At 37.0% G+C, this 26,694-nt stretch overlaps 1 protein-coding gene across 7 annotated transcripts in view; it reads left to right on the plus strand.

Moving 5' to 3' along the window:
• Positions 1-26,694, plus strand: part of TAF4B (TATA-box binding protein associated factor 4b) — a 187,655-nt gene that overhangs the window by 101,035 nt on the left and 59,926 nt on the right. For 2 of the 7 annotated variants that reach the window (XM_006938826.5, XM_045041947.1), the window contains one exon: positions 23,295-25,152. The exons of 4 other annotated variants lie outside the window; for them this stretch is intronic. In XM_006938826.5, the coding sequence (XP_006938888.2) occupies positions 23,295-23,462 (168 nt within the window). In that variant the 3' untranslated portion in view covers positions 23,463-25,152. Of the gene's footprint in view, positions 1-22,982; positions 23,086-23,294; positions 25,153-26,694 lie in introns of those variants that run through there. One more of the 7 variants, XR_002147583.3, reaches the window with a different exon arrangement.

The raw sequence follows: 26,694 nt of genomic DNA on the forward strand, positions 1-26,694 counted from the left end.
TAAGCAGATATGTAAGGGAAACCTCTTACATGAAAAGTTAAAAGGAGAATGTGGAAGAAAAGGTATGAAGCAGTAGGAAACTAGAAAAAAAATGTAAAAAGCAGAGTGTGTCACAAACATGAAACAAGAATAAAAGCTGTTTTTAATGATGACTAGAGAAAATGGAAGACCCTTGGGAACTGAAAGTGTGAGAGCAGAAATAAGCAATAATAGAAAGGGTTAGAAGTTAAAACTTAGGGGGGTGCCTGGGTGGCTCAGTCGGTTAAGCGACCGACTTTAGCTTGGGTCATGATCTTGCGGTTCGTGAGTTTGAATCCTGCATCCGGCTCAGCTGACAGCTCAGAGCCTGGAGCTTGCTTCGGATTCTGTCTCCCTCCCTCTCTGCCCCTCCCCCCACTCATGCTCTTTCTCTCTCTCGAAAATAAACATTAAAAAAAATTTTTTTTTTAAAGTTAAAACTTAGGTCAAATCCAAACAAGTACTTTTTTTTTAAAAAAGACAAAGATGGTATGGTGTATTTGTATTATGTCAAATTTGGTAGGGTAGAGCTGCATTTCCCAGAATACCTTTTCTTGCATAGTTCCTGGTTACTGTGGACAATGAGGTGTTCTGATTTTGCAAGGTGGAAGTGAGACTGCATCCATATTCTTACTCTCAGAAGATAAGCGTGGGCACCCTGGGAGCTACTGCAGCTCACAAACATCCTTGGCATGGGAGAGCCACAGGGCTCCTCAGCTTCCCCCATTTCCTCTCTATCGGCTTCTCCAAACACTGGGCCAGGCCCAGCCCCAGCCCCAGACAGAATCAACAGCTGAACATAAACTGACCAGGTTCACCATTACTTAAGGCCAAATCTCCATTATAAATGCCATATTCTCTATCATTCCTAGTGTTCTCTGTTCAAATGCTGACTGATAAAGACACCTGTATCATAATTAGTTGTAGAAGAACAGTAACGTAGTAATGATGGGCTCCTAAATTAGTTCTAGGTTTTCCAGAATTGGTTCTCAGGTCTAATTACATTTAAAAGCATTAACGGCCCTGTTTCAAGTGGCAGAGGGGACACTGGTGATCCATGGCATGCTGTAGCAAAGCAGTTAGTTTATCAGCTTTAGACACTAGTAATCAAGTGCCCATAAAAGGTAAAACTATGGGAGACCAAGTATTTACTGCCACAGAACATTTTAACATGAAAATAATAATAATGGGATAGTTGATCCCTTCAAACTATATTGGGGAACTTAGGAAAGGAAATGGCTTTAGCTTCTGAGCTCAGAATCCACATAAAGAAGTGAAATCCTCTATGACTGCTGTAAAAGAAACCCCTATCTCTTGTAGCCAAAGGCAGAGATTTCTGAAAACCAAACCCAAAATCTAATCCTGCAGGTGGCTGAGTTACAATATAAATTGAACTTCTAGTTTTGTAGTCTCTTGTGTTAAGGTTATGTAGAGAAAGAATGGAAAACTGAAAATTGGGGTGGGGAATATGGGCAGATTCCAGTGAAGCTAGGTACCTTGGACTCCTTAATTCTTTCTAGCCACCTTTACTTTACCATCCTACCTCTGTCTGAGGGAAGTTAGTCTCCTGAGGAATCTATAATGGCTTGCCTTAAGGTAGTTAAGTTGCTTTTTAAGAGACTGCATCTTCTCTCACCACCTCTCATTGCTTTTATACCTCTGTAACCCCCTTGCAACAGCCCCCAGGGCATGAGGTACTTACCTACTAAGCGTTACCCATGAGGAAGTGTGATACACACTGAAAGAAATAAATGATTTATCTGCAATTACCTGGGGGATGGTGTAGGAATGGAATAGAGCAGAAGGTATATAAAATTGAATCAGGCTGAATTTATTGATAAAGGCTCACTAAGCAGAGATTCCAGATTGAAGGTATTAGGTCAGAGGGCTATGAGTGGTTCTAACAGTTTGCTTGGTTAGTTAACTAAAAACTACACTAAAAGGTGGCCTAAACTAAGTAAAGTTGAGATAGATGCTAGAATTTTATTTATATAGAGGAAGTTATCCAAAGGTTTAAGGAGATTAGAATGCTAGAGTGGGTTTTTCATTAAAAAAACAAAAACAAAAACAAAAAACTTGACCACACGTGTTCCCCAGGTGAGTCTAGAGACCACTCCTTTTCTCAGAGCTCTGAGAAATCCACTCAGGAGGAGAGCCCCAACATCCTTGAAGAGCTCTATTGGCTGTTTTTTAAAAGAATGACAGGATAACTGTTGCCATCAAATTAGGATCCTTGAATTATTCAGGAGTAATGGAATCCCAGGTGACAGCAACAAATACTGGCACTTCATTGCAAAAGACAAAGGGTGAGGGTGTGGTTACTGTAATGGTAAGGAAAGCCAAAGCGGTAATCAGAGAATTCTGAGTTGACGGAGATCTTTTTCATGGGTGAATTTGGTTATAGTATCTGCACAGCTGAGATAGATGGGAAACTTTATGAATTATTCATTGATTTTTATATACAGAAGAGCTCTAGACCTGGGGAACAGAAGTGTGACTTGAATGACCTCAACAGAGTTTATAACCCCTCAATCTGTCCCCAGATGTAAGCCAGGTCCAAGAACCTTTTAATGAAGGGAAAGCTGGGTCCTGCCATATAGCCAAAAATTTATACTGTTGATCTGCTTCTAGGCTTCCCCCAAAGACCTGCAGCCACTTACTAGAATAATGGACATTGGGGAATGAGAAATAGACTCTTTAGGGATTGCTGAATATTGACTCTGAGTGTAATGAATTCTAGAACATTCCAAACACCACTGTTTTCTATCAGTCAATGGAATTTTGGCTTAGGCCCATCTAACAGTGGGCCCAATGTGGTTGGTTATTTCCATTTTCCTGGAATGCATATTTGGAGTAGACATATTGAACAGCTAACAGAGATCCCACATTGGTTAACTGACCTGTGGAAGCCACTAGAATGTTATCTACTTACCAAGATAAATTATTACATGGAGGGATTGCAGAGCTACCATTAAGAATTTGAAAGATGCAGAAGTGGTGATTCCTATCACATCCCTATTCAACTTAACTGGCATTGAAGAGGACAGATGGATCTTAGAGAACGATAGTGGGTTATCATAAGCTTAATCAAATGGTGGCTTCAATTAAAGTTGTTCCAAGTGAGGTTTTGTTGCTGGAACAAATCAATGCAACCCCTGGCATTCGGTATGGAAATATTGATCTGATATATGCTTTTTTTTTTCTATATACTTATGAGGCAAAACCATCAGAATTGATTTGCTTTCAACTGGTGGTGTCAGCAGTATACCTCCACTAACTTATCTCAGGGCTATATCAAACTTTATGTCATAAGCTAGCCTGCAAGGACTTGGATAGCCTCTCCCTTCCATAGGACATATGCTGATCCATTATATTGGTACCATGATGATTTGATCTGCTGAGTTGGATGTAACAACTCCTATAGACATTTTGGTAAAGTGCATGCATGCCAGAGAGAGGATAATTCTCACAAAAATTCAGGTGCCTGTTACCTTGATGAACTTTCTAGGAGTCCAGTGGTTTGGATTATGTTGAGATACCTTTTCTAAGGTAATAAATAAATAAATAAACAGATAGATAGATAGATAGATAGATAGATAAAATAAATAATAACCTGCTATACCTAGCTGATTTTTCCCATCACAAAGCGGCACATTTGGATTTTAGAGACAACATGTACCTCATTTGACCTGAAATGGGGACTATCCCCCCTTCCAGAAATCTTGCTCTGCTCTGTTGACCTGACCAGGAGCTCCAAAGCCTACCTCTTTCACTTACTGTCTGGAAATCTATTCTGTTTACTTTCTCTATTTTATTTCCAGTGGGTCCCTCTCTGTCAACCTTTCCTAAGTCCCTTTCTTGTCCCTGTCACTTATACCTTTCGATTCCTCAGATTGGTGATTTCTTTAATTTTTTTTTTTTTTTAATGTTTATTTTTGGGAGGCAGAGACAGAGCACAAACGGGGGAGGGGCAGAGGGAGGGAGACACAGAATCCAAAGCAGGCTCCAGGCCCTGAGCTGACATGACAGCAGAGAACCGGACGCAGGGCTTGAACCCACTAACCATGAGATCATGACCTGAGCCAAAATCAAGAGTCGGACACTTAACCGACTGAGCCACCCAGACACCCTTGGTGATTTCTTTAAACAGCATTCTTGCCCAGCCTCTTTAAAGTGAAATTTTATATTTAAAATTTTTATTTTCATCAAGACATATGTTTACCTACTTTATAGTTCTACCAGCAGTATATGAAAGTGTGTGTTTATTAGTATCTCAGTACTGGATATTGTTATTCTAAAAGCCTGATGCCATTTGTTATCTGTTAGTTATTTGGTTAATCTCCTTTCTGTTCTCTATTCAGGAGAGATGGCATTTATATTCACTTATTCATTCAGTCGCCCCACTGTGCTAGGTACAGTGGTGAGAAGAATAGAACTAGGCCTCAGCTTGCTTGGAATTTGTGGTCTAAAAAGTTAGTTTTCTTTATGGCAGCTGGTCTGGCCAATCTGCCTTGTAACTGAGCATGATTAGGGAAGTACTTGGAGCTTGTGATACAGGACACCATTAATGAACCTTAGCATGGTGGTCTTTTTAGCAGTTGGCCATGGATATCTGTGGTTAAACTGGAAATTAGTATAATGTATATAAAATACAAGGTATCTGTGAAGAGCTGTCTGTGAACCTTTAAGATTTCCATGTCTTTTCAAGTATTTTTATTGTTACATTCCTCTGCTCCATTAAGTATTTTGGTCACCATTCCTCCCAGGGCAAATAGTGTTTTAATGCAGTTTTATATGGAATATTTGAGGCTTTATAAAATTTTTTTTTCTTCAAAGCACTTTAATTATAGTTAGCATAATAATGGGCTTATGCTGAGAGAGATTATTTTTTTAACTTGTCAGGCTTTAAGACGATTCCTATAAGTTGTCAGGCTCCCAAGAAGCAGTTTTTGAAAGTGTGTCTATAAGCATACTGCTTCTGTAATTTAGACTAGTATGACTGTCTTTAGATTTCTTAAATTGTACTGTTCTCACATGACCAGTTATACTGTTATGCTTATTCCCTAATGTACTAGTAGCTGTTTGTCTCAGCCTTGTATGGAGCTATTTGGTTCCAACTTCAGTGTCTGTGAAGAGCACGAATTGCCTGTGTTATGTAGGACTGCTTTTGATAAATACCAGGCCTTAGAGGGTTTTCCAACGTGATGATAGATGAGTGTTAATTAACAACAAACTAATGTTTATGGGAAAAGTGGTCGGTAACTCCTTTGCTAAGCGTATCTTTCCACAGTTTAAATGACACTTAGTTTCTCTGTGAGATTTTCCCAAATTAGATGTTCAGATTGTCAATTAATGTTACCAGTGAAAACCCAAGTTTACTTGGAAAGCAATATATCTGCCTTAGATATTGCAATAGTACTTTACTTTCTAATAACATTTAGAGTATATTGTTGAATTTCTATTTATGCATTTTCCCCAAGAATTCCATAAAGTATTGAAAACAGTAACTACAAGTTGCTTTTGAAATGTTTATTCCAATTTGTTTGACTTACCAGATTGTGCCGATCTTTTGTGGGATTTTTGTTCAGATAAAATTCATATACTATAAAATTCACCACTATAGAGTGTACAGTTGAGTAGTTTTTAGTGTATTCACATGGCTGTGCAACTATCACCATTATTTAATCACAGAACATTTTCATCACTCCAAAAAAGAAATTCCATAGCCATTAACTGTTCCCTCTGAGCACCTTGCAACCACTAATCTGCTTTCTGTCTTTATGGATTTGCTATGCTAAGCATTCATATAAATGGAATTATATAATATGTGATCTTTTGTATCTAACTTCTTTGACTTCACATAATGTTTTCAAGGGCCATCCGTATTGTAGCATTTATCAGTACTTCATTCCTAATTATGGCTGAATACTTAATTTCTTTTGGGTATATTCCTAGGAGTGGAATTACTGGGTCATATAATAATAACTCAGTGATTGACTTTTTGAGAAATGCCAAACTCTTTTCCATAGCAGCTTCACCATTTTACATTCCTACCCATAATGCATGAGAGTTCCAATTTCTCCACATGATGGTCGTTAGTTGTTGTTGTCTGTTTTTGTTTTTGTTTTAATAGCCATTCCCGTGGGCATAAAGGGGTATCTCATTGTGGCTTTTGTTTTGCATTTCTCTAGTGACTACTAACATTGGACAACTTTTCATGTCCCTTTTGGTCATTTGTGTATTTACTTTGTAGAAATGAAGTCCAATCAGTCTTTTTCTTTGCTTGCTGGTAACCCAGTGTCACAGGATATTTATCTAAGAGTATTACAGTTTTAGCTTTTACATTTACATCTTTGATCCTTTTTGAGTTCATTTTTTTGTATACGGTATAAGATGGGTCCAAATTCATTCTTCTGCATGTAGATATCCAGTTGTCCTGGCACAATTTTTTGAAAAGACCGTTCTTTCCCATTGAACAGTCTTAACACCCTAGTTGAAAATAAATTAATCACGGGGCGCCTGGGTGGCTCAGTCGGTCGGGCGTCCGACTTTGGCTCAGGTCATGATCTCGTGGTCCATGAGTTTGAGCCCCGCGTCGGGCTCTGTGCTGACAGCTCGGAGCCTGGAGCCTGTTTCGGATTCTGTGTCTCCCTCTCTCTCTGACCTTCCCCCATTCATGCTCTGTCTCTCTCTGTCTCAAAAATGAATGAACGTTAAAAAAAAAATTTTTTTTTAAATAAAAAAAGAAAATAAATTAATCATAGATGTATGGGTCTATTTCTGGGCTCTCAATTCTATTCTGCCAATCTATGTGTCTATCTGCAAGTACCACAATGTCTTGATTACTATAGCTTTGCAGTAAATTTTCCAATCAGAAAGTGATTTTTCTAGACTGGACTCTTTGCTTTCAAGATGTTTTGGCTATTCTGTGTCCCTTACATTTACATACATATTTTGGAATCAAAATCTGCAAAAAAAGATAGTTGGGAGTTTGATACAGATTACATTGAATATATAGATAGTTTGAATAGTACTTCCATCCCAACAATATTAAGTATTCCAGTCCATGAACATTTGATACCTATCAGTCTTTTGAAATTTCTTTCAACAATGTTTTGTAGTTTTCAGTGTACAAATTTTGCACTTCCTTTTGTTAAGCTTATTCCTAAGTATTTTTATTCTCTTTGATGCTGTCATAAATGTCATTGATTTCTTAATTTCATTTTTCGATTGCTTATTGCTCGCATATAGAAATAGAACTGATTTTTTTGTATATTGATGTTGTATCCAGCAACCTTTCTGAACTCGTTTATTAGCTCTAATAGTTTTTGTGAATTCTTTAAGATTTTCTATATATGCAAGATGATGTTATTGGCAGATAGTGGTAGTTTTACTTTTTCCTTTCATTTCTGGATGCCTTGTTCTTTCATGTTCTTGCCTAATTGCCCTGGCTAGAACCTTCAGTACAAGAAGAATAGAAGCAGTAAAAGCAGACACCTTTTTTTGCTTTTAATTTTAGGTGGAAAGGTTTCTTTTTTCTTTTTCTTTTTTTTGCCATTAAGTATGATGTTAGCTATGGGTTTTTCATTGATGCTTTTAAAGTTGAAGAAATTCTGTTTTGTTTCTAGCCTGTTTTGTGTTTGTCGTTGTTTTTTTTTTTTTTTTTTTTTTAACGATGAAAAGGTGTTCGATTTTGTCTGAAGCCTTTTCTGCCTCTGTTGAGATTATCTTTTTTTCCTTTTACTAATAACATGTACTACATTGATTTTCACATGTTGAGCCAGCTGTGCATTCCTAGGGTATATATCTCACTTGGTCATCAGTGTATAAATTCTTTTTACATGCTGCTAGATTTTCTTTACTAGTATTTTGTTGAGGATTTCTGCCTCTGTATTCAGAAATTGTTCTGTTGTGCTCTTGTGATGTCTTTGGTTTCTGTAGCAGGGTAATAATACTGGTCTCTTAAAATGGATTAGGAAGTGTTCCCTCCTTTTTTGTTTTTTGGAAGAATTTATCAAATATTCATGTTAATTCTTCTTTAAATGTTTGGTAGACTTTACTAGTGAAGCCATCTAGTTCTGGGCTTTTCTGTAGAAGTTTTTTAATTACTAATTCAGTCTCTTATTATAGGACCATGTGCCAATTAATTTATCTTTCTCTTCTTAGTAACAGGCATGTAGGTGGCCTTATGTCCTTTTCCATTCTTTAGTCTTGTTCTCAGTGTCCATTCTTAAATTTGCATATATCAATAAAATGCTAGTAGCCTGACAAGCCTTTCTTGCCATTAAATGATTATGTTGTGTTTTGATTGATACATGAAAGGCACGTTTGAATATTGAAACCATAAAGCAAATTAGTTAATGTCTGCCTGACTTAGCTTAGAATGTTTGCTAATTTTCTGCCACAAAGAACACCTTGGAAGTATCCTGATTTTTTTTTTTTTCTAAGCCCACCATTGCACATTCATGGACTTGGAGGGTTCTGACCATGATCAGTCATCTTCTGGATTTATCACTCCAGTTAGTAGTTTGGTTTCTAATGTTATTTCTTGTAGTTTGTCTATGTATTGTATGTAATATATTGTCTTGTAGTTTGGTGTTGGTGGTAGTGTTGTCAGTGGTTGTGTTTGGTTTCCCTAATTAGAGTTTTCAACAAAATCAGTCGTTCTTTATCCTCCCAAGTCAGTCTTCAGTAGGGCACATAAAACTATGCACTTTTGTTTTCTTTTGAAGATTAAGTAAGTAAAGGTAGTCATTAGTGAAATTATCAGCATTGGAATTAAAATGGGATGGTAGATTACGTGTATTAATGGGATAATTTTTCACGCTGCTTATATATGCTCATTATCTTATAGACAAGCAGTTCTCAACTGGGGGGCAGTACCTACCCCTATGAAGTAATTGGAAATGTGTGGGGTATTATTCTGACACAGTGACTCAAGATTTGGGACTATGCTACAAGCATATTGTGACAAGGGGCCAGTGTTACTAAATATTATGTAATATGAAAGATACATCCACCCAGTCAAGCTTACTCAGTATTGTAATAACACCCTCAGAGAGAAATGCTAACACTTAAATTTTCAAGCACTTCAATAATACTTACAATCTCTGAGTTGAATGTATTCTGGGGTGTTAAAAGATCTTCTAGGTAACTTTATTTACAGACAACTTTCCACATAATATTGGAATAAACATTTCCTGTCTACATTCTCTTTACCTGTCATAATATTTTTGAATATGGAATTCTGACATCACAGTGCCTGTCAAACTTTTATACCAGAGCACACCAGACAGTAGAGAAGAGTAACCATGTGCCTTTGGGGGAAGTTTTGAGGAACGAATGACTTTTAAAACTTCAGATGAATTTTGCACTTGGTTTTAAGATCGAGATATAATTTATTTACAATAAAACATGCTGGTTTTGATTATAAGCATCATCCCAAATTAAGATAGAAAACATTTCTGTGGCCACAGGAAGTTCTGTCATGCCTATTCAGTCATTACCACCTCCAGCCTTTTCCTTTTCAGTTACTGATCTAATTTCTGTTAGCATAGCATAGTCTTGCCTGTTTTAGAACTTTGTGTGATTGGAAATCATACATAAATGTACTCTTTTGTCTTTAAATTTTCATTCCACATTTATGTTTTTGAGACTTACTCACATTGCACATATAAGTAGTAACATTCCTTTTTAGTGCTGAGTAGCATTCCATTGTATAAATGCTCCATAATTTCTTTATTCATTGAACACTTGCGTTCTTTCTAATTTTTGGCAGGTACAAATAAAGCTGCTATGAACATCCTTGTAAAAGTCATTTTGTGGACATAACATTTTCATTTCTCTTAGTTAACTAGGAATGCAACTGTTGAATCATAAGATAAATGTGTATTTAACTTTATAAGGAACTCTAAACAGTTTTTCAAATGATTGTGCCATTTCACATTCCCTTAGCAGTGTACTTTTATTTCCATGAGGTGTCTTTTGGAAGAACAGAAGGTCTTAACTTTGACAAAGTGTAATTTATCATTTTTATCATTTTTCTTTTAGACTTACTGCTTTCTATATCCTAAAAAAAAAAATTGTGTACCAATAGCTTCGCAGATTTTTCCCTAGTAGCTTTACATTTTACATTTTAAGTGTTTGATCTTCTTACGTTTTTTAAGTGTTTGATCTTTGTAATTTAATTTCTATGTCTGATCTGAAGTTAGGGGTTGAGGCTAATTTTTTTATATATAGATATCTTGTTACTCCATCCCATTTATTGAAAAGACTTTCTCCATTTATCATGACTTATATTTAAAACCAATTAACTATATGTATATGTAGAAATGCATATTCATACTTTATCCTGTTGATCTGTTTTGCTATACTTATGCCAATACCACAGTCTCTTACTTACTGTAATAATTTTGAAATCAGATAATCAAATCCTCCAACTTTGTCCCTTTTCAAGGTTGTTTTTGGCTGTTCTGTCTGGGTCCTTGGCATTTTCATATGAATTTCAGAATCATCCTGTCATTCTTACAAAAATGTATAGATATTTATTAGGATGGCATTGAATCTGTAGATCAGTTTACAGAACTTACACCTTAATAATATTGAGGCCATATGAGTGTCATATATCCTTCCATTTATTTCTGTAATCTTTAATTTCTCCCTGCAGTGTTTTAGCTTTCTATTTAGAAGTCTTTCATGTCTTTCATTATGTTTATACATACATATTTTCTCGATGCTATTGAAATGGTATTTTTTTTAGATATTTATTTAAGTAATCTCTGCACCCAGCCTGGGGCTCAAACTTACGACCCCAAGATCAAGAGTTGCACACTCCTCCAACTGTGTCAGCTAGGCACCCCAAAATGGTTTTTTTCCTTTTTTTTTAAGTTTATTTATTTTGAGAGAGACAGACAGACCCAAGCAGTCTCTGTGCTGTCAGTGCAGATCCCACACAGGGCTCAATCTCACAACCCATTAGCTCATGACCTGAGCTGAAATTAAGAGTTAGACCTTATGTGACTGAGCCACCCAGGCACCCCCCAAAGTGGTATTTTTCTTTTATATTTATTTATTGGGGGGGGGGAGGGGCAGCAAGAGGGGAGGAAGAGAATCCCAGGCAGGCTCCCAGCCACTGGCGTAGAGCCCAGCACGGGGCTTGAACTCACAAACCATGAGGTCATGACATGAGCCAAAATCAAGAGTCGGTCACGTAACCAACTGAGCCACCCAGGCACCCCCAAAATAGTATTTTTTTAATTATACTTTCCAGTTTGTTGCTAATATATCAAATCTTGTATCCTCTGATCTGCTAAATTTACTTAATTTTTCTGATAGTTTTTGGTATAAATTTCTTAAGATTTGCTAAACAATCAACGTTGTTTACAAGTCAAAGTAGAGTACTTCTTTCTTTTCTTTTTTTTCTTTAATTTTTTTAAATGTTTGTTTATTTTTGAGAGAGGAGAGACAGAGTGCGAGAGGGGGAGGGGCAGAGAGAGAGAGAGGGAGACACAGAAACCGAAACAGGCTTCAGACTTTGAGTTGTCAACAACAGAGTCCAATGTGGGGCTTGAACTCACAAACCAGGAGAATCATGACCTGAGCTGAAGTCAGATGCTCAACCAACTGAGCCACCCATGCTCCCTTAGAGTACTTCTTTCTTTTCAGTCTTTATGCTTCTCCCTTATTTTTTCTTGCCTTAGAACACTAGCTAACATCCCCAGTACTGTGTTGAATAGAAATGGTAAGAATGGACATCCTTGCCTTGTTTCTGATCTTGGGCAAAAAACATTCAGTATTTAACCTTTAAGTATAATATTGGCTGTAGGTTTTTCATTGAGGAAATTCTTCTCTTCCTAGTTGACTAAAGAGTTTTTATGATGGTTTGTATTGAATTTTGCCAAGGCATGTGTGAATTTGTCTGATTATCATATGAGTTTTCGCCTTTATTCTTTTAATTTGGTAATTTATATTTGTTTTTAAATCCTGAGATAATCTGAGTTGGTCATAATATAAAATCAATTATATATGTTACTGGATTCTGTTTGCTGTTCATTCATTTTGTTTAGTTTTTTTGGATCTATGTTCATAAATGACATTGTTCTAGAATTTCATTTTGTTGTAATGTCCTTATTAGTTTTTGTTTGAGTTATGCCAATGCTCTTCCTCTTTTTTTTTTTTTTTAAAGTGTTTGCCTAAGATAGGTCGTATTTCTTCCTTAAATGTTTGATAGCTTTTACCAATGAAGCCATCCGGGCCTCAAGTTTTCTATGTAAGGCCATCTCAATACTAGGTTTTTTTTCTTTTTATGTGTATTAATATTTGAACATTGTGTTTCTCAAAGGATTTTTTTACTCATCTAGGTTGTTAAAGTCATTCACATAAAATTATCTTGTTGTTATCTTTTAATATCTGTGGTGATATTTTTTCTTTCATTCCTGATATTGATAATTTATGTGTTGTCTTTCTTCCTGATCAGTCTAGATAAGGGTCCATACATTTGATCAATCTTTTCCGAAAATTAACTTCTGGCTTTTTTTTCCTCCCCAAAAATGTTTGTCCATTTCCTATTTCACTGATTCCCACTCCTATTACTCCCTTTCTTCTACTTCCATGGTGTTTAATATTTTCTTTTTCCAGCTTCTTGAGGTGAAGGTTGGGTATAACTTTTTATTCTAATAAAAACACTAAATGTTATAATTTCTGTTAGTTTGTGGGAGTAAAGCTAAAGCAGAAAATCTCTGATATGTTGAGTATGTTGTGTTTTTATTATTGTTACGTTCAAATATATTTCCTAATTTCCCTTTTGTCATCTTCTTTGAAATACAGACTGTTTAGAAGTGTGTTGTTTAATTCCAAATATTTGGTGTTTTCATTATTGTTAGAAGACATATTCTGTGATTTCAATCCTGTTAAATTTATTGAGATCTGTCCTAATATATGGTTTATCTTAAGGAATATTCTCTGTGCACTTGAGAAGGATGTGTTTTCTTTAGTGGTGAGTGAAGTGTCTATTAAGTCTTCTATATCCTTACCAGTTTTTTTTTTTTTTGACTGCTTGTTCCATTGGTTGCTGAAAGAAGTTTGTAAGTTTTCTTTTTTTTTTAAACTATCGTTGTGCATTTGTCTATTTCTACTTGTCAATTTTTGCTTCTTTTTTTTTTTTGATGGTCTGTTACTGGTTGTAAACACAGTATGTCTGTCTGATGGGTTTCCCTCTTTTGTCATTGTGAAATTATTCTATTTCTGTTGATATTCATTGTCTTAAAGCCTTACTTTAATATTATTATAGCCATACCAAATACTATTATGCTTAATATTTGCATGGTTTATCTTTTTCTATCCTTCTATTTCCAGCCTGTGTCTTGATTTATTTTTATTTTTTATTTTTTTTTAATGTTTATTCATTTTCGAGAGCAAGAGAGAGAGAATGAGAGTGCACGCAGCAAAGGGGCAGAGAGAGAGGGAGAGACACAGAACTCGAAGAGGGCTCCAGGCTCCATGCTGTCAGCACAGAGCCCAATGCAGGGCTCGAACCCACGAACCATGAGATCATGACCCGAGCTGAAGTTGGATGCTTAACCGACTGAGCCACCCAGGCGCCCCTCTGTGTTGATTTAAAGCCGGTCTTTTATGAATAGCATATAATTGAGTTTGAGATTTGTGTCCAGCCAGTAAATGTATTTGGAGGGGCACCTGTGTGACTCAGTTGGTTAAGCGTCTGACTTAGGCTCAGGTCATGATCTTGCAGTTCATGAGTTCAAGCCCCACATTGGGCTCTGTGAGGACAAGCTCAGAGCCTGGAGCCTACTTCAGATTCTGTGTCTCCCTCTCTCTGCCCTCCCCTGCTCATGCTCTGTCTCTCTTGCTCTTGAAAATAAAGTAAAAATTAAAGAAAAATTTTTAAGGAAATTTATTTGGAGTGTTTAGTCCATTTACACTTAATATAATTTCACTGTGATTGGATATGGGTCTACCATCTTGTCATTTATTTTCTATTTGTTCCCTCTGTTGTTTTGTTTCTCCTTTCCAGTCATCTTTTGAGTTAATTATGTAGTATTTTAGTGTCATGTTCTGTATCCTCTGTTGGCTTTTTTAACTATACTACTCTTTTATTTTTTTAATAGTATAGTATGTATCCTTACCTGTCTGCACTCAACCTTGGATTAATACCACTTCACATAAGATGTGAAAATCTTGGGGCACCTGGGTGGCTCAGTTGGTTAAGTGTCCAACTCTTGATCTCAGCCCAGGTCTTGATCTCAGGGTCATGGGTTCAAGCCCCATGTTGCACTCCATGCTGGGCATGAAGCCTACTTTAAAAAAGGGGGAGGGGGGTGCACCTGGGTGGCTTAGTGGGTTGAGCAATTGACTTTGGCTCAGGTCATGGTCTCTCAGTTCATTGGTTCAGACCCGAGTCGGGCTTGCTGCTGTCAGCTCAGAGCCCATTTCAGATCCTCTGTAACCCCCTCTACATCCCTCCCTCATTTGTGCTCTCTCTCTCAAAGATAAACATTTTTTAAATAATTAAAAAAATTATAAAAAGGATGTGAAAACCTTTTAACTATGTGATTCCATTATACAAATTCCCCTGTCCTTTGTGCTTTTTATACTTCTACATATGTTTTAAACTCTAGTACATTGTTATTACTTGGTCATAGTCTTTTAAAGAGTTGATAAATAAAAATAGTTCTTTTATATTTACCATCTGTAGTGCTCTTTTATTTTTCCCGTTTAAATTTCTATTTTGTAATACCATTTTCCATCAGTCCTGTGCAGCTCCCCAGCTCTAGAAGTACTAGAGTTTTAAGTAAAGCTACTGTTAAAACTTAAATATATTGGTAAATTTACTTTAGCTGTGAGGCACAACAGCCTTTTCTGATATTGTAGCTTTTCTTTTCTTCTTTTTTTTTAAATGTTTATTTTTAAGAGAGAGGCAGACAGACAGAGTGTGAGCAGGGGAGGGGCAGAGAGAGAGAGAGAGAGGAAGACACAGAATCTGAAGCAGGCTTCAGGCTCTGAGCAGTCAGCACAGAGCCGGATGTGAGGCTTGAACTCACAAATTGTGAGATCACAACCTGAGCCAGAGTGGGACACTTAATGGACCAAGCCACTCGGGTACCCCATTAGCTTTTCTTAACATTTAAATCCTCCAAGAATAAAATCAAAGCTGGTTCTGAAAGAAAAAAAAAAAAAAAACAGTTAACTGGCAGTTGTTTGAAGTTTTCATCATAAAATAATAGGTAAAGCTTATCTTTGGACATAGTTTTTGAGAGGACTTTGTAAGTGTCTTAATTAAAGGTTAAAGAAAATTACTAGTATTAAGAGGGAAGTTACTGCTTTTCAGAGTTGACTGTTTATTTGGTTGTCTATACTGCTCCTGTGTATTGTGTTACTTGGTGGGCTGAAGCACTTTTTTGCTGTTTGAAAGAGTGACCAAAAATAACCTTTTAAGCAATTTGATCCAGGAGCAGCTTGGTGGGGATGAGTGGGTGAAATGAATTGTTAGAAGGCTGGGTAATGCTTAGGAATAAGCCATCAAGGGACTTTACATTTGTCTCTCAGATTATTTGGCTTAAAGTTAAGAATGACAGCAGCATCTTGATTTTAAAGCCATTGTTAATTCACATAAACAATGTTATTGGGTGACACTTAGACACATGATTGTACTGCAGATGCTGAATGGATATCAGCTAAGTGCCAAACACTGTTAAAATATTCACAGCTACAAAATCCTTCCCTTCTAGTGAGTGAGAAAGTTAAAGAGGTAATTGCATTGTGCTGAATGCATGTGATGATAGAATGAAATTCAGAGTACTTCTGAAGTAGGACTTGTACCTGGTCCAGACCTAGGGTAGTTTGGGTTTGGAGCACTTAGGGAACCATGTACCTGAACTGAGTTTTAAAGAACTTAGTGGGGTGATGTGATACAAGGATAGGACAGAGAAATTGGAAATGAGTTAAGGAGGAGAGAATTAACTGTCTGGAGCAAAGAGGAAAATAATATTGTGGCATGCACAGTAGTTTGGGACAGGAAGAAAGGAATGAGAGATGAGACTGGGGAGAGGCTTTGGTATGTTCCTGGATGACTGTATAGGTCATGGTTGGATACTTGGACTGGGTCCTATAGATTTTTAGCCATTGGAGCATTTTGAGCAGGAAAACAGCATTATCTGGTTATTATTTTAGAAAGATCATTCCCACTCCAATATGAGCAATATTAATACTGGAACTAGGAAAGTTAGGAAGGTTGTTGGAAGTAACCTAGGCAAAAGATAATGGGAGTGAAAATGTAGGAAGAAGTAGATGGTTTGGAAATTGTTAGGAGGTAGAACTGATAAGTGACAGATGGAATGTAGAGGGAGAAAGAGTTAAGGATGACACCCAGTTTTCTGGCTCGGCCTTTGGAGGTGAATGGTATTACCATTACTTTAAATAAGAAAGAGGATGGGTAGCCTAGGTGGCTCAGTCAGTTGGGCATCTGACTTCAGCTCGGGTCACAATCTCGCACTTTGTGGGTTCAGCTGTGCTGACAGCTCAGAGCCTGGATCCTGCTTCTGATTCTGTGTCTCTCTCTCTGCCCCTCCTAGCTTGTGCTCTGTGTCTCTCTCTCTCTCTCTCTCAAAAATAAACATTTAAAAATAAATAAGAAAGAGGAGGAGAAATAAGAGGACACTGATTTGAAACATGTTGAATATAGGATACATTCAGTCTGAGAGTTCATTAGGAAATTAAACAGTGAAGTCTAGAATTTAGGAAAGCATTCTTTTGGAGATAAAGAAGGGGGATTGTCACTAGCACAGAAGAACCAGAATTGTCTTTGTAACTCTCATAATTACACAACTAGAATTAGAACTCAAAGCTCACAATTACATGTCGCAGCAGTCTGTTTAAACACATATTATTTCTATATTTTGCAGTGCTTTTGTATTTTTCACAATTTTTCCTTTGTTTAAATGAGCTGGGATTCAACTAGAAAAAATTCACGAATTAGCCATTTCAATTAGTCTTCAAAATGTTATGTCTGTTAGAGAAGCTAAAATTCACTTACACCACTTGTTCCCAAACTTTACTGAGAAAAATCATCTATGGTATTTGTTAAAAATGCAGACTGTTGGATCCAAACCTCAGAGATGAAATCAGTATTGATATGAGAATTTGACTTGGAGATCTGCAGGTTTTGGTTTCAGGTAATTCTCATACACCTGGTGAAATACACTTTGTGAAATAATAACACCATAAAAAATAATGAAATTATCCTTTTCCCTAAACAGCTAAAAATCAAAGGCTGATAATATAAAAGTTTTCTTAATATTGTTGAATCTTTTTTGAAATTTCTGCTAATGAAACTTTAAGAAACATGAAGTCTGTAAAAGACTGTTGAAACACAGACACTTAGAAGTAACAATTCTAGGGCAGAGGATAACATGTATGTAGAGTTGCTAATCTGAAATACCTTGAATAAAATGAAGGTGGTAAAAGCTAGAGATCTGTTGCGTCAAAAGTTCCTCTTGTTGACCAGCAGAGGGCGCTCAATCTCGAAGTTCAGTTGTTGTTGTTTTTTCCCCTCTATGCTGCCTTTAAGGCCTATAAGCTCAGGTCTTTTGAATATAGATTTTTCGTGTTCTTGTTACACAAGGCCAGGCATTCTTGTTACCCAAGGCCAGGATACTTTTTTTTTTATTCTTGTTTCTAAGACTTAGAGGATGTTCAATTTCTTTTTCTAGAGCCAGATCTTCATTGTACCCCCTGTGCCCATGTCTATTTCTTGTTTCCTCCCTGAAGTTTAAGACCTGAGTCATCACCTTAAGAGCTGCCATGGTACTTGGGATTAGCATAAAATCGGGGGCAGAGCCTGAGAAATGTAATGAATCTTTGCCTGTATTAAAAATGTCCAATTTTTGTTCCTAGTTAATTATTAAGATTCAGGGATACATTATGTTTTGTCAGTCTTCTGATCCAGGGAATAGAATGGAAGAAGTTGATGTTAGCTTCTGGAAACAATATTGATAAGCTTGGTTGGGTCTGTAGAGCATCAAGCTCCTCCACTATTTGATTGGAGGAGCTTATGGAAAACTTGCTGTCCTGGGATATATCCTTTGTCCATCCACCGCATGTCTGAAATGTCCATTAATCTACTTGTTAGCTTTAGGCACTGAGAGCTCCACTAAAACCCAAAGATTTCACTGAGAGGACTAAAGTAAATGTGGCAAGAGAAATTGTTTCTTTAAGTTAGGTAGGACTTGGCAGGATGTTTATCATAATTATACTTAACTATGGGATGTCAGGAAAGATCTGGAACTAGAATTATACTGTTTCCTGTTTATAAACCTTCAAACCTCTAAACTGACTAATGAATTAATTTATTATAAGAAGGTTCAGCATTTACAGAATGTATACTGCATGCCAGGCACTGTTCTCATTTAATCCCCAAGACAACCCTATGAGATAATTACTGTTACTCTTCCTGTGTTGCAGATTAGGAAACTGAGGCACAGAGAATTTAAGTAATTTGTCTGAGGTTGCTAATGGAGGAGACAACCAGGGCTCACCACTGTTCAATCCTCCTGTATATCTTTAAGTGTCCAGTAACCCAGGGAACTTGTCAGCTGCATCTGTGTGTGAGCTGGCAGGAAGCTCAGTTGCCTTGGATGGCAGCTTTTCGAAACAGAGGCCCACGTGAAGTCACTGAGAACTTCAGCAGGATTCAGGAAGCCCCTGAACTCAGAAAAATGTGATTTCTGCTTTTCAGTTAATATAGCAGGAATAGAATTGAGGAAAATAAGGAAAAAGAAGTGAGACAAACTTTGAAAGGTTTCACTTCACAGCACCCACTCCAGTAAGTTGAGGGAATAAAAATTTGGATAACTGGTTATTTTTAAGTACTTAGTGTCATTTTTAAAAAATGTTTTGTAATGTTTGTTTTTGAGAGAGAGAGAGAAAGGCAGAGTGTGAGTAGGGGAGGGGCAGAGAGAGAGAGACACACACACAGAATCCGAAGCAGGCTCCAGGCTCTGGGCTGTCAGCACAGAGCCCGACCTGGGGCTCAAACTCACAAACCATGAGATCATGACCTGAGCCGAAGTTGGACACTTAACTGACTAAGCCACCGAGGCACCCAAATACTTAGTGTCATTTTAAAAACAGTGTTATTTCTCTGAAATTGGTAACTTATAGTGTTCAGTTTTTTCTTATTAGAGGAGAAGAGTTCCTCAAAAATAAGAAACTTTGTTTAGTGATATAATTGAACAAATTAGTGAAGGCTAATAACTTAATTGACCTAGCAGTGGTAGAGTGTGTGAACATTTAGTTTTGATTATGATTTCAAGAACATCTGTTGTACACTTGGTAATAAGTGTATTATTTCTTTCATTTTCTTTGATCTTTCTCTTTCATTTCACCTGATTTTCATCCATGTGAAGAATCCAAGTTACGGAATATCCTCATGTAGAAAGTTGGTTGGGAAAACACCCTATATCAGAAATAATTAATACATTATCACAAGGGTCTTCTTTTTCCTTCATACAAATTCTGATCTCGTAACCACCTTAGTGTTCTTTGGCATTAATAATGTAATGTGACCAGAAATCAGTCCTAGACTTGGTGAGGTGGGAGAAGAAACTTAGTGAGGTGAGAGAAAATTAAAGATGTTGGTGAAAAGGCAGGTTTGAGTTTTTTTATAGCTTTAAGTTAGCTGTGCACGATGCACTTTCTTGACCATGGATAATTGAGAGCTGATTATTCTGCCCAGGTCATTGTGAAAGTGACAAGTCAGACTGTAGACATCCCCAAAGCATAGGCATAGGAATAAAAATGCTATATTTTTGTATCCATGTTCAAGAAAGATTGACTTTCGAAGTGTGTCACTATTTGGGGGAAGAGGATGCTATCACCTTTGTAAAGTTGTGAATTATGAAAGACATTTCTGTTGGGTTACTGAATGTCCCTTGGGGTTTGTTTCATTTATAACATTGCCTCAGGCCTTCTGCTACATCCTGTTGGAATGACCTTCTTTTCAACCCTGTGCTGGCAGCTGTAATATGGCTCTTTCTCCTGAATCCTTTAGGGTTATCACATGACAAGCATGAACTGTGACCCCTTTGTTCTTTACCCAGATGATTCGGTTTTAAAAATTTTTTTCTGTTTAACATTTTTGCCTTATTTCTTTCCTCTTTTTCCCTCTTTGCTCTCTTTTTTATTTCCTACCTGGACAAGGGTTTGTGGGGTATTTTTTTGAGCATTTTAATTTTTTAATTAAAGTATAACATTGATGCAGAAAAGCACACAAATCAAAGCTCACTGAATTTTCACAGCACAAACACACCCATGTAGACAATACTCCAGTCAAGACAGAGAACGTCACCGGAACCCCATATAACCCTGCCCTATCTCTTTCTGGCCACTACTCCTCTCCCCTAAGGGGAATCATTGTACTGACTTCTGTAGCTTTGAACTTTATAGAAATGGAATCAGACTATATTTTGTTGTGTTCGGATCCTTTCATTTTTGTGATATTCATCTATGTTACTCAGTTTGTTACTGTTGTGTAGTTTTCCATTTGTGTAAGTATTCCACAATTTATTCTTAATGGGCATTTGGATGGTTTCTTGTTTAGGTCTATTACAAATAATAGTACTAAACATTCTCATACATGTCTTTCAGTGGACATGTGACATATTTCTGGGTATTTACATTTGCCAAGACATTGTGTATCCATCTAGCCATTTACATTTCAAAATCCATATAAAACATTAGATGATTGATTTTAGGCAAACTCTTAATAGGAAACGTTTGTAAACAACTATCGATTCAGCTTTAGCATATTATATCTAATTTTTGGCTAAGAAAATGCCTCTATTTAAATGTACTATAAACAGATAACTCCTATATACAGCAAAATTGCCACTCACTGCCCATGACATGTTTTATTAACTCTCTTCCTAATGTGTGTTTTTTATCCAGTTTTCCAAAGCTCAGTTGGCAGGTCCATTCTGCAAAACCCTTAGGAAAATATTGTGATGGTGATAATTCACAGTAGTTAGGATTATATCTATATTATACCACCTCTAGGTGGTAACGGGAAGAGGAATGTGCTAGTGCTTGACTGCCATGCTTTAGTGAAAGTCACAGAGGCAGACACTTGTATGCGCATTCATTACTGAGAACCTTGCAGAAGTGGTGAAAGACTGGCTGTCCCATAGCTTGGCTCCAGGACAAATAGCCAGGCAATTGTGCAGCCAAGAGTAAAGTTTTCATCCTTTTTAAACATGTCGACTTTCCAAAATTTGTTCCATGGATCCTTTTGAACATGTTTAACCTTATGAGTATAGAAATGTGATTGTGCTATCATATTCCCTCAAAACTGTAAAGCATCTCTTAAGGAGATTTTGTTTGACCATCAGGTAAAGTGCCTCTCAGTCATTCTGTGAACATGCATAGAATTAAGTTGACTTGTTTTGACCAAAGTGTATTCCTTAAAGAGGATCTCTTTCTCCTCCATCAAAACAAAACAAAACAAAAATGTAGAGGGAATAATCAAAATTCGATGGTTATAAAAGGATAGTTACAGAACCAGAAGATTTGCCTCCTATGTTACGGAAATATAAATGTAAGTCTTTTGGAGGGTGAAAGGAGGGTTGACAACCCTATCAAGATGTTTTTGGGAACACAATATGGTTAAAAAAAAAAGAATGAGAGAATAAAGGATTTCACCTTGACAAAATTACCCTTTAAGAATTCTGTTATTTTTCGTTTCTTCTTCCAGCCTTTGTTTTTGTAAAGGAACAGTGGGAAGTGAGCCTGCAGGGAAGCCATGTGATGAGTTTGTACCTGATTTGGTAGATAATATAACACAGTAATAACTAAGAGCACTCACTTTATTTTTCTATTTATTTTATTTATTTTTAAGTTTGTTTTTTTTTTAATTTACATCCAAATTAGTTCGCATATAGTGCAATAGTGATTTCAGGAGTAGATTCCTTAGTGTCCCTTACCCATTTATCCTATCCCCTCCTCCCATAACCCCTCCCATAACCCTCCGTTTGTTCTCCATATTTATGAGTCTCTTCTGTTTTGTCCCCCTCCCTGTTTTATATTATTTTTGTTTCCCTTCCCTTATGTTTATCTGTTTTGTCTCTTAAATCCTCATATGAGTCAAGTCCTATGATTTTTTTCTTTCTTTGACTAATTTCACTTAGCATAATACCCTCCAGTTCCGTCCACGTAGTTGCAAATGGCAAGATTGCATTCTTTTTGATTGCCGAATAATACTCCATTGTATATATATATACACCACATTTTCTTTATCCATTCATCCATCGATAGACATTTGGGCTCTTTCCATACTTTGGCTATTGTTGATAATGCTGCTAGAAACATGGGGGTGCATGTGTCCCTTCAAAACAGCACACCTGTATTCCGTGGATAAATGCCTAGTAGTACAATTGCTAGGTCCTACGGTAGTTCTGTTTTTAGTTTTTTGAGGAACCTCCATACTGTTTTCCAGAGTGCTGCACCAGCTTGCATTCCCATAAGAGCACTCACTTTAGATCAACTTAGAAATTGAGTCCCGGTTCAGTTTTGCTGTGTGACTCTGAACAGGTCGCTTAACCTATCTAAGCTCAGTATTCTCATTTGACAAATGGAGGCAGCACCCATGTAACTTGTTGCAATGTTACATGAAAGAAAAGAGATCATGTGTGGGAAGTGATTAACATAGCTGTCATAACTAGTGCTCAGGTAGCTAGTCTGGACAGGGTGGGGGGAGCCATTGAAGATTTTTGAACCACAGAATGGTAGGACCTGAATCATGTAAGGCTTTTTCTTTTATTTTTATAATCGACATACAAAAAGCAGCACACATTTCAAGTATTCAGTCTGATAGATTTTTATATATACATATACCTATGAAATCATCGCTGCAATTGAAATAATGACCACATCCATCAATCCCGAAACTTTTGTCTAAGACCTTTAAAGAAGAAAGTCTGGCCTTCAATGCACAGCAAAGAATGGAATGAAGTAGAGCCTGGAAGTGGAGAAATCAGTTAAGAGGCTGTGGCCCTGGTCCAGGTGAGAGAGAAAGATTGAATGAGGTGTGGGGGCAGTTGGCCTTCCCCAAGAGATGGGGCTTCTGGGGACAGGGTTGAGCCTGCTGCGTTATTGTATTCTCTCCAGCACCTAACTCAGTGGCCAGAGGCTAGTAGCTCCTCCATGCTGAAGACAGTTTTTCCCTTTATGAAAGATTGGTTACTTTAAACTTTTTTCTCTATTCTGTTTAGGGCTTAAAAGACAATCTTCTTGCTTCTGGGACATCCAGCCTGACAGCCACCAAACAGTTGCTTCGTCCAAGAATCACAAGAATCTGTCTCAGGGACTTGATATTCTGTATGGAACAGGAAAGAGAGATGAAGTATTCTCGAGCTCTGTACCTTGCCCTTCTGAAGTGACCACTCCAGTCTCCATCCAGATCCTTGCTGTTTACTGCCAAAGAAGACATAAAGAGCATTGTTGCACTCTCCTGAAATTTCAGTTTCTGGAAAATAATCACCAATAGGGAAGATCATTGTTTACAGTTATAAACTTTTATTAAATCTTACTTACACATCCCACGGGGTTCTTAATGACTAGAATTCAACTTTGTCTTCTGGAAATTGGTTATGAAATACAGTTCACACAGACATAGGCTTCTGCCTACCTGTGGATTTAATTACAGCAAGTTAAGGCCCTGTTTGTTACCACCTGCTTCATTTGCTGGACTGTAGGCGAGGTGTCTTTCCCTAACACAGCCTGCATTACGATGCAGGGGAAAGAAAGGAAGAGTCCTGACTTTCCAAGATTATATTTCATCCTCTGCTGAACTTGTCTCAAAGTGTTAGGTTTTCTAGGCTGGGATCAGAAGTTGCTTAGCTAATTGTGATAGTCACCTTCTGTAGTTGCAGGTGACAAGCCACAGCGTCTGTAGTGACTTTGGTCAGCCGAGTCCCAGTGTCGTCAAAACGGAGACAGATGGGGATAGTTTGTGCCTGTCCCCACAAAGGTGGCTCCTCTCTGGGTCGTCACCATATGCTGCTTCTGATACCAAGTGAGGGGACATCCTTGTCAGGGAAACTTTAAAATGGAAGCTGCTGATATACCTCACTGAAAAGTGGAAAAGTTGGGAAGTATTGAAAAGAATGATGGGGCACTGCGTTCAAACTGAGGAGGAGAAAATGAGAGTGAACCTCAGAATAGGAACCGTGCTGCACATGCGTCCTCCGTTCCAGTGGTGGGATTGGAACTCCAGAGCAACCGGTACACGTTTTGTTGACAGGACAAAATCACAGCCCAACCAAAAAAGGAAAATGTATCAAACATTTTCAAATGTACAGTATCTCAAAAGGAAGTCGTTATTTTTTGTTTTGTGTATTGTTTTAAATCTCAAGAAGGATAGTTTTCTAAAATCCTTTTCATTACCGCAAGTTTTAAGCATCTTGTTGCATTTAAAAAATCCTAATCAATGATTAGAAATTTTTAACAATAGGACTCCATTTTGGATTCTATACTCAAAAGGTAATGTCAGCATTTCATTGTTGGAGATCTTGGCTCTAAATGTATTATGAGGAGCAATATATATATATATATATTTTTTTTTTTACCCCCCCACCTGAGGAGGAAGCTGATGTTTTGTAAAGCAAACCCTCTTTTCTTTCTTTTAATTCCGCCTTTGTGGCATGTAGTTGGTGAAAAATAATAGCTGTATTTAGAATCCCATACAGAAAGAACAAGTAAATCCTCCAAGAAGATTTTTTAAAAATGGGAAAGCTGTGCTTCTTAGAAAAAGAATTCAGGGGGAAAAGAACACACCTCTGGTATGTTACTCCTTATCCTGTTCTTCCCATTGGGACTGTTGTGGCCATGTTCTATACTGTAATAAATGTTAAATTGGCCATTTTTGTTTCAGCAAGTTATGTAAAATGCTATAAATTATGTATATGTTAAAAGAGAAACTTTCAGAAGAGATCTATACCTAAAGTTGTTTTTGTATATTTAAATGCTTAGCTTTATTTTTTTGTAAAGTGCAGCATATTCCCATATTTGTGTATAAATGTTTAAAATTATTTCAAATACTTCATTAAAATAATTATTTTATTATACGAATAATTTTGGTCAGTTACTGACTTTGAAAACCAGTATCTTTAGTAGTAAGCCTCCACACCTGGGGGCTGGGCAGTGGGTCTTACCTACTGGGCAATGGATCTTTCTTGGCTAGGATTGTTACTTTGGAGTATCAGCATTTGGGTTCCAGAACCTCACTTCAAATCCCAAGTTACTATTACCACTGTCTTTGGAATAGTTGTAAATTTGCATGCTATTTGACTCACAAAGAAAGCTAAACATATTCATTACAAAAGCTTTTCTTGGCCCATCAGTTTTCTTACTAAAAGTATTCTTTTTCAAACCTTATTTTTAATATACATTTTTAAAATTTGTGTCGTGAAGTATATCTTACAAAAGAACACGTACAGTGTATCCAAAGTATTCTTCTGCTCAGTTTGCAAAATGGTGGGCTTGGGGTAGATTTGATCTATAAAGGCATTCTCTGTGACTCATACAGTGTTTCCCGTGTTTTAATTTACAAAAATCTATATTTCCACTTCCTTGGAAAAATCAGAAGATCTGAAATCATTAGGTGCCTCTTTGTGTATGGTAATCCACTGGAGCCATCCAGTGCCTGTTCACTTTAGATGTGGGGGCATAAATTTACCTTCCCTTGTCTGAACCCTTCAAGTATTGACGTTTGTGACCCTCTGCCTTCAAGTAAATATTTATCTTGGGTGATGAACAGTAAAAGAGTAAAGTACTGGACATTCTCTTACCTGTTTTTTTTTTTTTTAAGCAACTTTATTGAGGCATATTTTATATATAAAATTCACCCATATTTCACCCATTTACTTTTAATATGACTGATCTTTTAATTTTTTTTTTTTAATGTTTATTTTTGAGAGAGGGAGAGACAAAGTGCGAGTGGGGGAGGAACAGAGAGAGAGGGAGACACAGAATCTGAAGCAGTCTCCAGGCTCTGAGCTAGCCGCACAGAGCCTGGCACGGGGCTCGAACTCATGAGCCGTGAGATCACAACCTGAGCCAAAGTTGGATGCTTAACTGACAGAGCCACCCAGGCTCGCCAACTGATTGATCTAAATTGTTTCCTCCATGAGTATCTTTAAGACCTTCTCGTAAAAATAAGATCAACATTTAACATTCTTTTTAACTCAAATGCAGGATTTATTTCTTAAATCCTGCATTTGAGTTAAATTTTGTTTCATTAGAATTTTGGCAACACTTTATTTAGAATTAAGGCCATTTATACCAAGTATGTCATATGTCATAGTTGCAGCAAAGAATGCATGTAATATTAGGGCATATTCTTCAGAAAAATATGAAACCAAGATCTCAGATTAAGTTGGACTTTCTCTCTATCCCTAGTTGTATAATGAACTAACTTAAGTATTTATAAAAGTCTGAGCTTAGTAAGACTCCATGATTCTGCATGAAATAAAATATAGTATGTCATATGTTAATACGTGACATGGTAGCTAGTTTTTGTTTGATTGTTGTTTGCGTTGTTATCTTTTCAGGCACTTTTTGGGCTCCCTGAACTGAAATGACTTTTTTTTTTTCATGTAGGCATGATTTACA

Source organism: Felis catus, chromosome D3 (assembly GCF_018350175.1).
Source record: "Felis catus isolate Fca126 chromosome D3, F.catus_Fca126_mat1.0, whole genome shotgun sequence".
NCBI classification, from domain to species: Eukaryota; Metazoa; Chordata; class Mammalia; order Carnivora; family Felidae; genus Felis; species Felis catus.